The sequence below is a fragment of the Pelophylax lessonae genome, assembly GCF_965119305.1.
Source record: "Pelophylax lessonae genome assembly, chromosome: 3".
NCBI lineage: Eukaryota > Metazoa > Chordata > Amphibia > Anura > Ranidae > Pelophylax > Pelophylax lessonae.
Window position 1 is genome coordinate 492440372 of NC_138770.1, and position 14906 is coordinate 492455277.

General features: G+C 41.9%; 1 protein-coding gene across 1 annotated transcript in view; it reads right to left on the reverse strand.

Moving 5' to 3' along the window:
* Positions 1-14906, reverse strand: part of RDH13 (retinol dehydrogenase 13) — a 52725-nt gene that overhangs the window by 12819 nt on the left and 25000 nt on the right. The window contains exons 3-4 of the mRNA XM_082252607.1: positions 13681-13836; positions 8213-8317 (exon numbers count right to left, since the gene is read on the reverse strand). Coding sequence (XP_082108733.1) covers positions 8213-8317; positions 13681-13836 — 261 coding nt within the window. The remainder of the gene's footprint in view (positions 1-8212; positions 8318-13680; positions 13837-14906) is intronic.

Below are 14906 nucleotides of genomic sequence, written 5' to 3' on the forward strand. Positions count from 1 at the left end.
CTCCCCTAATTTTTCCTTTCTCCTTTCTCTCCATTCTCATCGCCAGCCTTTGCTGGTTTGCTTTAGTGGCTGTTCTCTGGTGACTGCAGGCTCCCCCGACGCGGGTAGGGGGCGCCCTTTGCGGTGGCTCCCCATCTACACCAGCTCTCTTCCGGAGCAGCTGGTTTCCCGCGTCGGTGCCCGTGGAGCGCGGACTCGGCCTCTCCTTCCGGGATGGGCGGGGCCCGCGCTCCTCGGGTGGATGACCGGATTGGCTCCCAGATCGACTCACACTACGCCACGCATCCCTGATGCGCATGCGTTGGCGTTCATACGATGCCTCTTAAACAGTCCGGGCTGATGGCTATCCGCAGAGGATGCCAAGCCCATAGACACCCAGGGACAGGTAAGTACATATGGTCCCTATCCCTTTGCTGTGCACTATTTCTATCTATACGGACTCATACCTCCATGCTTCTTATATCACATCTGCACATGGTGGTTGCCTGCGTTATATATCACAGGACCCACATTTGTTTGCAACTATGGACCTTTAATCACCATTCAACCCTTTCTTTTCTGCTTGGGAAGCACACCTCTCTCCTTATGCCTATGCACATAATTGGATAAACTTGTTTTTATCACACTGTTATATAGCATTTCCTATTTTCATGTGGACATATACACACACTGCCGCAAACCCACCTTTGACTTATTCATAGTGGTCATGTCATGCTCCTGTGACAGACATCACTATAGGCACCATAGGGTACTTTATTTATACCCAAGTCATATTGGTACGATAATATATATCTAGGATTAATATGGGCAGCTGTGTGTCTATGTCTTTCATTTTCTGTACACTATGCTGGTCTTTGCATAAATAATTCACTTTTACCTCAATTTTCACTTTCTTGTATCACATCGCCCTGTACACGGATTTTTTTTTGGCTTTCTGCACAACTTTGGGATCCCGGTGTCACTGTATCTTAATTGACACTGTGTTTTTTCAACCTAGCGGGATTTTTAATAGTTTTCGTACCCCCTCAATTTTTTCTAGATAAACATCTACTCTGACCACGTCAATACAAGACTGTTACCACATCTACTTCACATGACCCTCTGCAGTCTCATTTACTTCATATACTACAGGTAAATGTCCCCATCTTTCAGGGTATAAAGGGGTCTGCGACCAATTTATAGGCAAATTTCTACCCTTGTCATTACAGCCCTTGTGTCTTTCATTTTTATATTTTTGCATTAGGTATGACAAATGAACATATCCCCCTATATGTAAGCGGTCCACGTTGAGCCACACACTTACCGGTCATCGTGGTGCCCTGTCGGTCCCTCCGGGCAGCTACTGCTATCTTTTCTATACTCTCACGGATCTCTTTGCCCTGAAAGGGCCTTGGGAAACTTGGGCATCCCTCCATACGGTAGTAATACCGTTTTTAATCTGACAGACCGATCCAATCCATTGGTTGGATGCAAAGGGTAGGTTCATTAGCATAAAGCTTGCACTACAAGACAAGTATATAATTGCCTGTTTATGGATGTATAGATATCTATCCTACAATATACTAAGATGTCTTGCTTTCCTAGATATACTAGGTGCTTTATCTGGATCTTTGGGTGACCCCCTGAAGAAGGGCTGTATCTATGCCCGAAACGCGTAGGGTCGGTTCCGGTTCCATGATCGCCTTGTACACCTGAGCGTCCTCATCTTGGTTCGGTATATGGTCTGTCAAATGCATGCATATTTTAATGCCCTGTATGTGTTTTTGAGTCTTCTCATATTTTTTGTCTTGTATTGTTTGTTTAAAAATTTGTAATTCAATAAAGATATATTTTTATGCAATACACAGTGTCTAGCGGCATTTACAGTCCCACTCCATAAGGGGAACCTTTTTTGTATATATATCTACCAGGGATGATGGCCGCTGACACTGGGCACTGAGCGCGAAGATACTGCTTGTCTCCGCCGCAAGGATCTATGTCATAGATTCTATGATATCCAGTGCATCACCCAATCCGGCAGTTGATTTTAGCTCTATGAACAGATAGAAGGAGAAAATAACAAAAGGAAAAAAGTTCAATGAAAAAAAAAAAATGCCAGGACCAGAGATCCCAGCAGAGAGCTAGGTCCTTACTCCTGACTAGGCAGAAAAAAACAGATCCTAGAGCAGGAAGTAGGAGTATACCACCTGGAACTGCCCTATAGGTGTTATTAAGCTTTGTTAACCCTTTTCTGCCTAGTGTCCTACTCCTAGGAAGAGTAACATAACCCATCTGTCAAATGAAGATATGAAGCTGTTTCCGTCAATGAACGAAAGAGAAATTCCCATTTAATTCTGGGTGTAAACGTAAAATAAATAGCTTGTATGAAGGCTATTCTTTGAAATCGGGACTAAACAGTTTTCATTACTGCCATTTTTTTACATGCAATGCCATATATGTCGAAAGTTTAGACATAAACCCTAACTTGAAAATTTTGTGTGCTAAAGCACTGTGTATAATAAACTGCCTTTCCTGATGCATCTTCATGGCACCACACACACTGAATTGTGACTCCGCCCCCACAACCGGATAGGATTGGTTAGCTATAAATTTGAGTGGGAGACACCCTGCAGCATTCTCTTTTTTTATCCTCATCTGACAAGATTGGACGAATTGCGCAGCATCTCTTACCGCTTTCGTCCCAGCCAGGTTCAGCCTCTCCTGGATGGAAGTCCGCTCCTGTACAGTCTCTAAATGAGCTATATGGAGGGAGCCCCAGTCTGGTGGTCTTTTCTTTTTCCATGCTGTCTGGTATGCACAAGCTTTAAACAGTTTTTTTATATTGCCGTGGCCTCCTATTCTCTTTTTCTGCTCGCACCGCTTTTTCATTTATTTTCTTCTGGCCCTTGTAGTCCTACAAAAGGCCCGACCTGTTTAAAGATGGCGGCCGCCTGTTGCCGCCATTTTCGGTCATCTGGAATCGTCTACGCCCTTTTCCAAGATGGCGCCGGTGCCTTCAGATAGCTTCTGCAAATGCGAGATGACGTCATTTCTGCCGCGACAGCGGTGGGAGATTAAAAGACCAGCATTTTCCCTGGCTTTTTTTGCTGTACTTTTATTCTGCCAGTGTGGACATCCTGCTGCTCCCTGTCTGTCTCTATTCCTTCCAGGTAACCTGCACCATTCTATACCCTTTCCAGTAGTGCTCCCTAGGCCACTGGGTACTTAGATATGAAGTTATTTTTAGGTGGATGTTCCTATCTCTTTGGTTGTTTCACTGCTCATGGAGGCCACTGCTCACGCAGACCACCCTCATCCTGTGAGGTAAGAGGTTGCCATATTGGGTAAGTAGTAAAGATTCTAGAAAAAGAGAGCAAGGCCACTAATATTAACATGCTTGCAACAGCCCTACCAGGTCAAGATCCACAAATTCCAGGTGTGCGTAACATTTAAGCCATGGATGCACATCTAGGCATACATGGAGGAGAAGCCGGTGCAGATCTTCTTCGCACCACCGCCACTCACGCTGAACAAAGTCTCCATCATCTCCCCACCGGCATTCATCTGGAAGTCATCGCACCTGTCCTGCAGCTTTACCAGACAAACTATCCTGTCGCACATGCTTTAATGAGGCTATGAGGTGAAAAAGAGTCAGATGCAAGAGAAGTAACAGACCTCATCAGCTAAAGATTTGCATGCCCCTGCTCTCATTCGAGACTTTCATGCCTTCTTTCCCGCTAAGCCTCGCTAGGCGCCCAGAGGGGTCCATTGGAGAGGGGGCCCTGTCCTGTACCTGGGAGTCCCTGAACCGGGAGGTTCCCAGTTTCGCAGCCTGCAGCCTTGCCTGTTGAGCCACAGGGAAGCTCTGGAGTCTTTGCAGTGATTTTCCAGCCTGATGCATTGCTTTGGACTCACTAGCCCCACCTGCTGCCAGCTGTTAACAATGTACAATTTAACCAGCCCATAGATAGCAGCACTTCCTGTTACTCATCCATAGATTTATCGGCGCTTATTTGCACATCCCTATATACCCTACCTTTCAAAAATGTCTCTGCTTCACAATAGCCCAAGAGCACTTCCAGTTTCGGAGCTTGCCATTCGGGATCTCTACGGCCCCAAGAACCTTCACAAATATCCTACTACCAGTAATCGGATTCCTGAGAATGAAGGGTCTAAGAATACACCATTACATGGACGTTTTTCTTCTTCTTCTAGCAGACAGTCAAGAAGTACTGATCCATCCTCACACAATGCTGATTTCAACACTCTAAACTTTTGGTTGGGTAATAAGTTGGAAAAAGAGCAACCTACAACCCACTCAGAGGATGATTTTTTTGGGGGCAGATCTGAACACCAGGTCGAACATCGTGGAAATTCCCCAAGATATTAGATCATCTGATACAAAAAGTAAAGAAAATCTTGGAAGCAACCTCCCTGCCAGCCAAAGTCTGTATGAGCATTTTGGGTTCCATGACGGCGACCTTTCCAGTGGTCCAATGGTCCCAGTTGCATACAAGAGTTCTACAGAATTAATTCCTAAGGCAGTGGGATGGAGACTCAATGCTTCAGTCGATCCTCATCCACAGAATTGTGAACCAGTCTGTATGGTGGTGGACACAAGCTCACAACCTCAAAAAACATTGATATATAGTTCCTCTGAAACCAGAGATAGTTACATTGGATGCATGTTAAAAAGGATGGGGTGCCTACTAACGGGATCAAGCGGTTCTGGGTCACTGGAAAAATACCATTCGCAAGGGATGATCTTGAATATCCTGGAACTCAGATCAGCCTTCCAAGCTCTTCTAGTCTTTGGACCTTTCCTAACAGGGAAATGTGTCATTTTTCTTATATGGACAACAAGGTAGCAGTAGCGTATATCCAGAAACAAGGGGGCACCCGAAGTCGTACCCTTATGTCAGAGGTTCGCCCCATCTTGGACTGGGCCCAGATACACCTAGCAGACTTAAAGCTGTATATGTCCCAGCAACACAAAACCTGTTGGCCAACAGCCTGAGCAGGGACTTCTTTTCAAACAAAGAATGGTCGCTCAACCCTCAGGTTTTTTTTGTCGCTTCAGACCCAGACTTGGGGAGTCCCCAACATTGACTTGCAGCAACACTAGCGAATGCCAAATGTCTAAGATAGATTTCTGTCAAAAACATTTTATCCCTTGGCCGAGGGAGTGGATTGCCTTCACCATCCTTGGGATTTCCAGCTAGGCTACATCTTCCCATCAACACCGCTGATCGCAAGATTTCTCTCCAGACTAAGGAGGTCGGCATTGACAGCGATAGCGGTAATCCCATTCTGGACAAGGAAACTGTGGTTCACGACCCTCCTACAACTGAGCCTAGAGGACCCACTGCTTCTTCCACTCACACGGACTCTTCTGTCTGAAGGTCAGTTCCTACATCCGGATCCAGAGAAATTGCCCCTGATGGCATGGAAGTTGAGAAGATTAGACTTCTAAGTCAAGGATGTCTGGTAGAAGTAGTATCCACATTACTACAAGCCAGGAAAAGCACCACCAACACCACTTATGGAAGAGTGTGGAAGAGGTTTACCTAATTCCCCCATCTAAATGTTCTGCAAATCTTTGAACTTCTCCAAGCTGGTTTAAATAAAGGGTTAAGCTCAGGTACCTTAAAAGTACACATTTCGGCCTTGTCTGCAAAACAGGTATAAAGTTGGCCCTGCACCCCTTGGTTATCCAGTTCATGAGGGCATATCTAAAAATTATGCCTCTGAGGAAACCAACATTCCCTTCATGGGATTTGTTGATAATCTTAAGGGCTCTTTCAGGTTCCCCTTTTCACCTGACTGACCTAGTTGCCTAATGGAATTTAACGTTTAAGATAACTTTTCTGATAACCGTAACCTCAGCGATGGGAGTCTCAGTCCCGGTTCACACTATAGCGATAACAGACATCGCATGTGTTTCGGAGCACACTGCTTAGAAAATCACATGCAATGTCTGTGCGATGCGAATTTAGACATACAGATTGTATGGCTGAATTTGCATTGGATTCGGACAGAACACGCACAGGACCCTTTTTTGGATTGGCAGAAGAATTGGATCGCATGGTGGTTCACAACTATGCGATCCGATTCATGTCTGAACTGACAATTCGCACTGCGATATGCAAACTGATCTGGGGGTGTCGTTAACTTTGTATTGACACCCCCAGCGATTCGCATATGGCAGTGTGAACTGCCTACGATTTAAATGCGATGCGGGAACCCGCAGTGGATTTGCAGGGTTTCCTCATCGCATATATGTGAACCGGCACTAAGAAATGCAAGCACTAACGAGCAAGGAACCATACCTGATCTGACTCTAAGACCACTTTATACCAAAAGTAGTGACTTCTTTTCACTTTAATCAAGACATAAGTCTACCAGTGTTCTTGGACAATCAAGGCGAACCTCATTCCCTAGAGGTAAAAAGCGCTATAAGCACATATTTGTTGGCCACAAGTTTCTTCAGAAAAGCAGACAATCTACTGGTTATCCCTCATGGCTCTAGAAAAGATAAAGCAGCTTCCCCACGCACCACTTCAACAACTTCCAATTCCTGTTGCCCTGAAGGCTCACTCTATGAGAGCAGTGGCAACATCATGGGCAGCATTTTGCAGAGTGTCCCCAGAAACTATATGAAGAGCAGCAACCTGGTCACCCAAAAACACCTTTATGTCCCACTATAAAGTGGACTTGTCTCAGCTAACAACAGTGAAATTCGGTCAGACCGTTATCCAGGCTAATTCTTCTATGCCATGTTAATAAATTAAAATTTTCTTGCACCCACCCGACTAGGGAGTTATTTCTCAGTGTGTGTGCAGCCATGATGCGTCAGGAAAACAGAAAATTGTATACTCACCTTTCTGTAATTTTCCTTTCCTGACATATCTTCATGGCAGCACACAAAATCCCGCCCTTTCTTAGGTGATATATACAGAGAATGCTGTGGGGTGTCTCCCTCAGATTTATAGCTAACCAATCCTATCAGGTTGTGGGGGCAGAGTCACAACCCAGTGTGTGTGCTGTCATTAAGATACATCAGGAAAGGAAAATAACGGAAAGGCGAGTATACAATTTTCCGTTTTTTTAATCCTTGGCATGGGACATCATGCTATGGAACATTAACAAACATATTGTGAGCAGGAAGCTACAAATTTAAAAATACTAAAAAATACTCCTGAAAGGTATTTAGTGATTAGGTTTATGAATACCTCATGCCTCAATATTTCCATTATGAATATGCATCATTGTTGTTTCACATTATAAAAATTATATTTACCCATCAACCAAGTTATAAAACTTGTGACTGATTCAAGAGTACTGCTTTAAAGCGGTAGTAAACTCAATTTTTTTTTCAAGGGCCCAATGCAGTGTTATGTCATAGTGAGTTAGTATGCACCATATACTAGCACATTTTGGCAGACTTGCCTATCAAACACAGTCCTCCAGCGCTGCACTGTCACAACCTAAGGTGCTTCTATCTTTACCCAGTCTTCCTTACAGGTTTGCACTCTCTGACGTTTGAGTGGCCAGGTCACAATGATGTCACTCCTGTGTGTGTGTGTGCACAGGAGTAATGATTGTGGTTCGCACTGCGCATGTTGCAGTGATGTCATCGGCTAGAGTGAATGTGACTAACTACTAAATGTAAATAATCCACAGGCAACATATATTATATACTTTGTATGTATATTTATTTATATTTCATATAATTCCCCATTGTATTTTTGGTTGAGCGCACTTACCTTTTTTTTCCTAATAACTACTAAATGGCACAAGTTTAGTAGATATTCACAGTATTTACAAGTAAGACATTATAAGCTTACCTGTAGTTACAATATTAAAATCGGAGTTTACTACTGCTTTAGGCAGAAAAGGTATTTCATCAGTATTACATACAATAAAATATTAGCCAACAAAAGTGAAGACTGAATGTTAAAATGGATCTATCATCAAACTACCTATCTGATGGAGGCTATCACTGTCCCACTTTGTATACTACTTTCAGGGCAACAAAAAGCGTCTCTTTGGCATACATGTGACTAGGTGTTGCCTGGAATTAGAAAAGTATTTAGGCTGATGACAGATTCCTTTAAGGTTATCAAATATTTTGTAAGCTTTATATCTTGGCACATCACAGTGTTTTATGGTAGGGCCAAAAACATATAAATCACGTCAAATCAATGTAATTTAAAACTTTTAAAAACTTTACCCAAATGGTTTACGCCAAACTGCATTTCAAACCCATCTTCCGTCTTCCAGTGTGGGCACCTCATTACTGCAGCATTATTAATGAGAATATCTAGGTGTTCCACCTCTAAAGAGAATAAAAAAAAAAAAAGGAAAAAGAAATTGCACAAAAATGTAATCTTTCAAAAGATTAGCTCACAGAAATAAATACAAACAAATCAGTGCTAAAATAATGCACTGTTACTGTAATAATGACACTGACAGGGAAGGGGTTAATCCAGGGTCGATCAAAGGGTTAAACGTATGCCTAGGGGGTGTTTTTTAACTGTGAGGGGGATGGGCTTGTGGAATCAACACAGAGACCTGTGATCCCAAATAGGAATCTGTATTGAATCTGTATTGATTCATGAGAGAACAACGGTCTGCTGTGTTTACAACAGCAGACCGCCGTTCTCTCTACACGGGGAGTGATCGCGGGTGCCTGGTGGCAATAGGGGCCGTGAATCAGCTTCCCCACTGGCAAATGGGGGGGGTACGGCGATTTTCGCAGCCAGCCTGCCGCATAATATATGCAGCGGGTGGTCGGCAAACAGTTAAAATCCTTAAATCCTTGCAATGCACATCGATCACCCAGAGGGGATTTCTTGTTTCTCTGATCTCTGATTTAACCACAAGAACAAAGTCATAAAATATTTTTCCTATACGTGCAAGCTGCATTTGTTTCCTTATTTAAGCTTTTTTTCCTAAATTTTCATCTAGTGATTCTGTGAATTTCACACTTTCTGTCTAGGCCTCGGTTTACACAGTTTAAAGTCGAATGACAAGTCGCAGCCTATTTTTGCCTATGGAACCATTTACATCAGTGCGACTCCAACTTTCACTGATTTTTAAAAAAAGGTTCCTGCACTATTTTTGGTGATTTCATGTGTGACTAGCAGAGACATCTGTGTGTGAAGTGCCACAGATGTCAGCAAGCCACACATGAAATCACACTGTCCGGCAGCTTTGAAATTGCGCTGAAGTAGCGCAATTTGAAAGCCTACATTTAATGTGAACAAGGACTTACAGTATCTCACAAAAGTGAGTACACCCCTCAAATTTTTGTAAATATTTTATTATATCTTTTCATGTGACAACACTGAATAAATGACACTTTGCTACAATGTAAAGTAGTGAGTGTACAGCTTGTATAGCAGTGTAAATTTTGCAAAATAACTCAACACACAGCCATTAGTGTCTAAACCACTAGCAACAAAAGTGAGTACACCACTAAGTCAAAATGTCCAAGTTGGGCCCAATGTGTCAATATTTTGTGTGGCCACCATTATTTTCTACCACTGCCTTAACCTTCTTGGGCATGGAGTTCACCAGAGCTTCAAAAAAAGTCCTCTTCCACTCCTCCATGAGGATATCACGGAGCTGGTGGATGTTAGAGACCTTGCGCTCCTCCATCTTCCATCTGAGGATGCCCCACAGATGCTCAATAGGGTTTAGGTCTGCAGACATGCTTGGCCATTCCATAACCTTTACCCTCAGCTTCTTTAGCAAGGCAGTGGTCAGCTCTGAGGTGTGTTTGGGGTCATTATGTTGAAATACTGCCCTGCGCCCCAGTCTCCGAAGGGAGAGGATCATGCTCTGCTTCAGTATGTCAACAGTACATGTTGGCATTCATGGTTCCCTCAATGAACTGTAGCTCCCCAGTACCGGCAGCACTCATGCAGCCCCAGACAATGACACTCCCACCACCATGCTTGACTGTAGGTAAGACACACTTGTCTTTGTACTCCTCACCTGGTTGCCGCTACACACTCTTGACACCATCTGAACCAAATAAGTTTATCTTGGTCTCATCAGACCACAGGGCATGGTTCCAGTAATCCATGTCCTTAGTCTGCTTGCCTTCAGCAAACTGTTTGCAGGCTTTCTTGTCCATCATCTTTAGAAGAGGCTTCCTTCTGGGATGACAGCCATGCAGACCAATTTGATGCAGTGTGTGGCGTAAGGTCTGAGCACTGACAGGCTGACCCCCCCACCCCTTTACCTCTGCAGCAATGCTAACAGTATTCACACATCAATTTCCCAAAGACAACTCCTGGATATGACGCGGAGAAGGTGCACTCAACCCCTTTGGTCGACCAGGACGAGGCCTGTTCTTAGTGGAACCTGTCCTGTTAAACCGCTGTATGGTCTTGGCCACCACGCTGCATCTCAGTTTTAGGGTCTTGGCAATCTTCTTATAATCTAGGCCATGTTTATGTAGAATAACAATTCTTTTCTTCAGCTCCTCAGAGAGTTCTTTGCCATGAGGTGCCATGTTGAGCTTCCAGCGACCAGTATGAGAGAGTGAGAGCGATAACACCAAATTTAACACACCTGCTCCCCAAACGAGTCACATGACACTGGGGAGGGAAAATGGCTAATTGGGCCCAATTTGGACATTTTGACTTAGGGGTGTAGTCACTTTTGTTGCCAGCGGTTTAGATATTAATGGCTGTGTGTGGAGTTATTTTGAGGGGAAAGCAAATTTACACTGTTATACAAGCTGCACACTTACTACTTTATATAGTAGCAAAGTGTAATTTCTTCAGTGTTGTTACAAGATATAATAAAATATTTACAAAAATTTGAGGGGTGTACTCACTTTTGTGAGATACTGTATGTCTCATGCACACTGCAGCTGGCAAATGCCTGTTTAACAGGCATTTGACTCTTTTTTTTTTTTTTTCCTGTCCTTAAACGCCCCACTATGGCTTTTACAGGCATTTAGTGGCCGGGGCATTTAGGGGCAGTAATCTGAATGAACCAAAATAGCGTTCAGGAGAGGAGCTTTTGGGCAAAAAAAACACCCAACATGCCTAAACAGGCCTAAATGCTGGGTGCGATTTGCGTTGAGTGTTCATTCATTTGAATGACAAGTATGAATTACTATTCAGGCCAATGTAATAAATGAATGGCCAAACATTTGACTTGCTATGTTTATTTACAATTTTTTGACTTGCCTGAAAGTGTCTAAATGTACCTCACTGCATTTGAAAAATGCAGCTTTAGGCACATTTTTAACACTGCTTTCTCCCGTCAGAAGTCTCATAGTGAGCATGAGGCCCTAGGGTGACAATGTACATGTCTATCGAGGAGCAGCATTGCAACTTATGCAGAAAGTGTTTTATTATTATTATAGAACACCTACCACTCTCCTTATCTCCAGCAATTCCATAACCTGGAGAAGGTGTTTTGTATTTCACAGAAGTAAACTTGGCAGGGCTGATAACGTTGCTTGATATAACACTGCAGAATGCAAAATAACTTTCATGCTTATTGGATTCCTGGCAGGATCAACAGGCATTACCTTAAAGTTATTGAGAATATATATATATATATATATATATATATATATATATATATATATATATATATATATATATATAGTGTGTGTGTAGGTTTTAAATTTAAGCACACTGTTGGTACACCTTTAGTGTTTCACACTAAAACCTAGCTGTCAGTGAATACCAAAAGTCTGTGTTGCTGTCCTCCTGCAGAGCCTACACCGGGTTTCCGTTGTAATAAAAACAATATTCACTAGTTTATTGTTAAAGTGGTTATAAAACCTAAACATTTTTTACCCTAATGCATTCCTAGATGCAGACAGTGAGGCTCGGGAGCGAGCCCGCACAAGTGCCCCTATAGGAAGAAGCTTCCTATGGGGGCACATGCCAGAGAGGAGTAGCCAGAAGCACAAGCGGGGGACCCGGGAAGAGGTGAAAAAAAATAAACATTTATTTATTTTTTAAACAGGAGCCTAGAAAGTATTGCACTCACAATCTACTGGTGATGCAATGTCAGTCTCCTGCACACACTGTTTACGGCTCTGTTGCCTGTTCCTCTGTATGAGCATTGCAAAGCTGTAGACAATGTATGAGTCCTGTGTGCTGATCAGAGCACCCGCAGTTTATTCAAACTACAAGTACATCTATTGCAGTGGTTGACGGTACTTGTAAGGTGCAGGTGGAAACCAGGGGGTGGAACATGTAACATGTTCCAAAGGTGAACTTGTCCCTAAAGGCACAGTGGTGCTTAAAATCTAATTTCCCTCATGCAACACTATGGGCCCACCAAAGTGCTTTGCAATGTTGCAGCCTTCCTACCCTGGCAAATTACCCATCTCATGCGGAGACACTTTGGAAAAGAGATGTTGGTACTTTTGAGAAAGAACAGTGGAAGGATGTGATGCAGGCTGTACAAACCTCTTTACTTATTGGAACACAAAAGTTATCTCAACTGTATATTCTCCGAGTCCACTATACTCCTTCGAAGCTTTATTAAATGGGTGTACTATCTTAACCTCTACGTAATGGATGTAAAATAGATGCTGCCCTAAACTGCACCTTTATTGAATAGGGGTAATTACCACTGTAAATAATGTATTTCAGGCCAATGTTAGGGAAGATCCCTAACAATGCTTACTGGGCATCCTTAGTGACCTCCAGGTCCAAGACTCATACAGAAAAGCTATAGCTAGGGCTCTGTTTCAGGTCCGTAGACTAGTTATTCTACATTGGAAGTCTGCGGAACCTCCCACTCATCCAGATTAAATAAATCAAGTAGGTGGAAGAAACATCTGGAAAGATACATATATCAACATAGGCGATGTGCATGTCAATTTGAGAAAGCTTGATTCCCGTGGTTGGATAATCCGGGACTAAGCCCTCTCTATCTAGTGGTGGACAGGCTATTTCTCTGATTGGGAGAGTATGCTTTCAATAATTTATTCTCTTTTGAAGATCTGCATTGATACTTTATGGTGTGCATGTTACAGTTGTAGACGTACTATAATTGTTTGGATGCTTAACAATCTGTGCATATATGAATATTGTTAGTATTAAATATAAGCATTGTATTGTGTCATGCTTACTCTGGAAATTGTGAACCTTTGCCATTGTTTCTCTGGCATATTTTTTTACTAAACCACTTTCGGATTTAAAAAAAAAAAATAATCTAATTTCCCTACTTTCCATATGAACAAAGCAAAATGACTGATGTCATACTGCATGCAACTTCACAAAGGTCCAGAAATTGGATGAAGTTCAAATCTCAACATCTATTCCTGTAATCCGTGGGGTAAGAGGTCTCCACGTAAGTTGCAACTGTAAACATCTACTGCTACAATTCTGCCTGGGAGACAGAAAACGGTTTCCTTAAAAACCAATAATTGGTTAGGAGAGCAACAACGAGAACTATACAAAAAAATGTGTTTCTACTTACATCAAGAACAAACAAATTGTTTGAGTAGAACCTTCCCTTTTGTGAAGATATCACCATAAGGAAATCTCAAGCTAATTGACTCTGAGGTTCATGTAGGATTTACTCAAACTTGTGTTTGAAATTGGCACATTGTGTTGTCCTTTCTTTTTCATGGTATTGCCCTTGGAATGCCCCCTTTATATACATTATGTGTTCTTTAGTATGCAAAGAACATACGTTAATATATATTACCCCTTAGTATGTCCTTTGCAAATTCTTTGATGGACTTTGTTGATGCCAAGTCCAGATATTTGGCAGAAACATTATGATTCAGGGTCATGCCACGGATTTCTCTTGCAGCATTTTCACACTTCTCCATATCTCTACATGCCAGAATTATTCTGCCACCTGTATGTTAATGAAAAAAAAAGCATAAGATAAAATGTTTGATTTCTAAGCATGCACACATGGTATTTAGTTAAGGTGAGCAGCTCAACACGGTGTAAACTATCAGTATTTCGACAAAGACTATGACATTTTTGATGACAATGTGTCTCTAAAACTGTGCTTTCATCAGGACTCATTTACACCACAATCCCCAAATCCAGTTTGAAGTTCCGCGTGTGCATTTACATGCATTTGTAAAGCTTTTGCGGTGTGTTTTTTGGACACTAATATATATATTTTTTCACTGAGTTACATTTAAATGTGTGCAGGATACATTCAAGGGAGAAGAAATGCACTTCTAAGCATGCACACATAGTATTCAGTAAAGGCAAGCAGCTCAACAAGGTGCAAGCTACAGGTATTTTTACAAAGTCTATTGACACATGTGCATGTCTCCTTAAAACTGTGCTTCCATTTACACCACAATCTCCGCTTCAGTGTGCAGTTCTACATGCCCACTTACATGCATTTGTAAAGCTTTTGCAGTGTGTGTGTTATAGACATTAATGATTTTTTTTTACAGAGTTGTATTTACATACATTTGCAGTGCCTTCATGTGTGAAAAAATGAAGCATGCTGTACTTTTTGTTTGAAAGCACATGAAACCACCATAACATTGAAATGGGCTCATTGAAATGCATTTATTTTTCTTGCTTATGCAAATTTCGTACTGCCTTTAAAATAGCTTTTTACTGAATGCAGTCTAAACAAGTCTTTATATGCAATCTATACTACCTCCCAATCAAATTAATATAAATGTCACTTTCCTGTGCAGGTACGAATCCATTTCTGGGTATACAGTTTATACAGATGCATCTCAAGAATTAGAATATCAAAAAGTTAATTTCAGTACAGTAATTCAATTCAAAAGTGACATTTATATTTTATATAGATGTGTAATCTATTTCAAGCATTTCTTTCTTTTCATTTTGATAATTATGGCTTACAGCTAGTGAAAACCCAAAATTCAGTATCTCAGAAAATTAGAATATTACACAAGACCAATAAAAAAAAAAAGGATTTTTGATTCA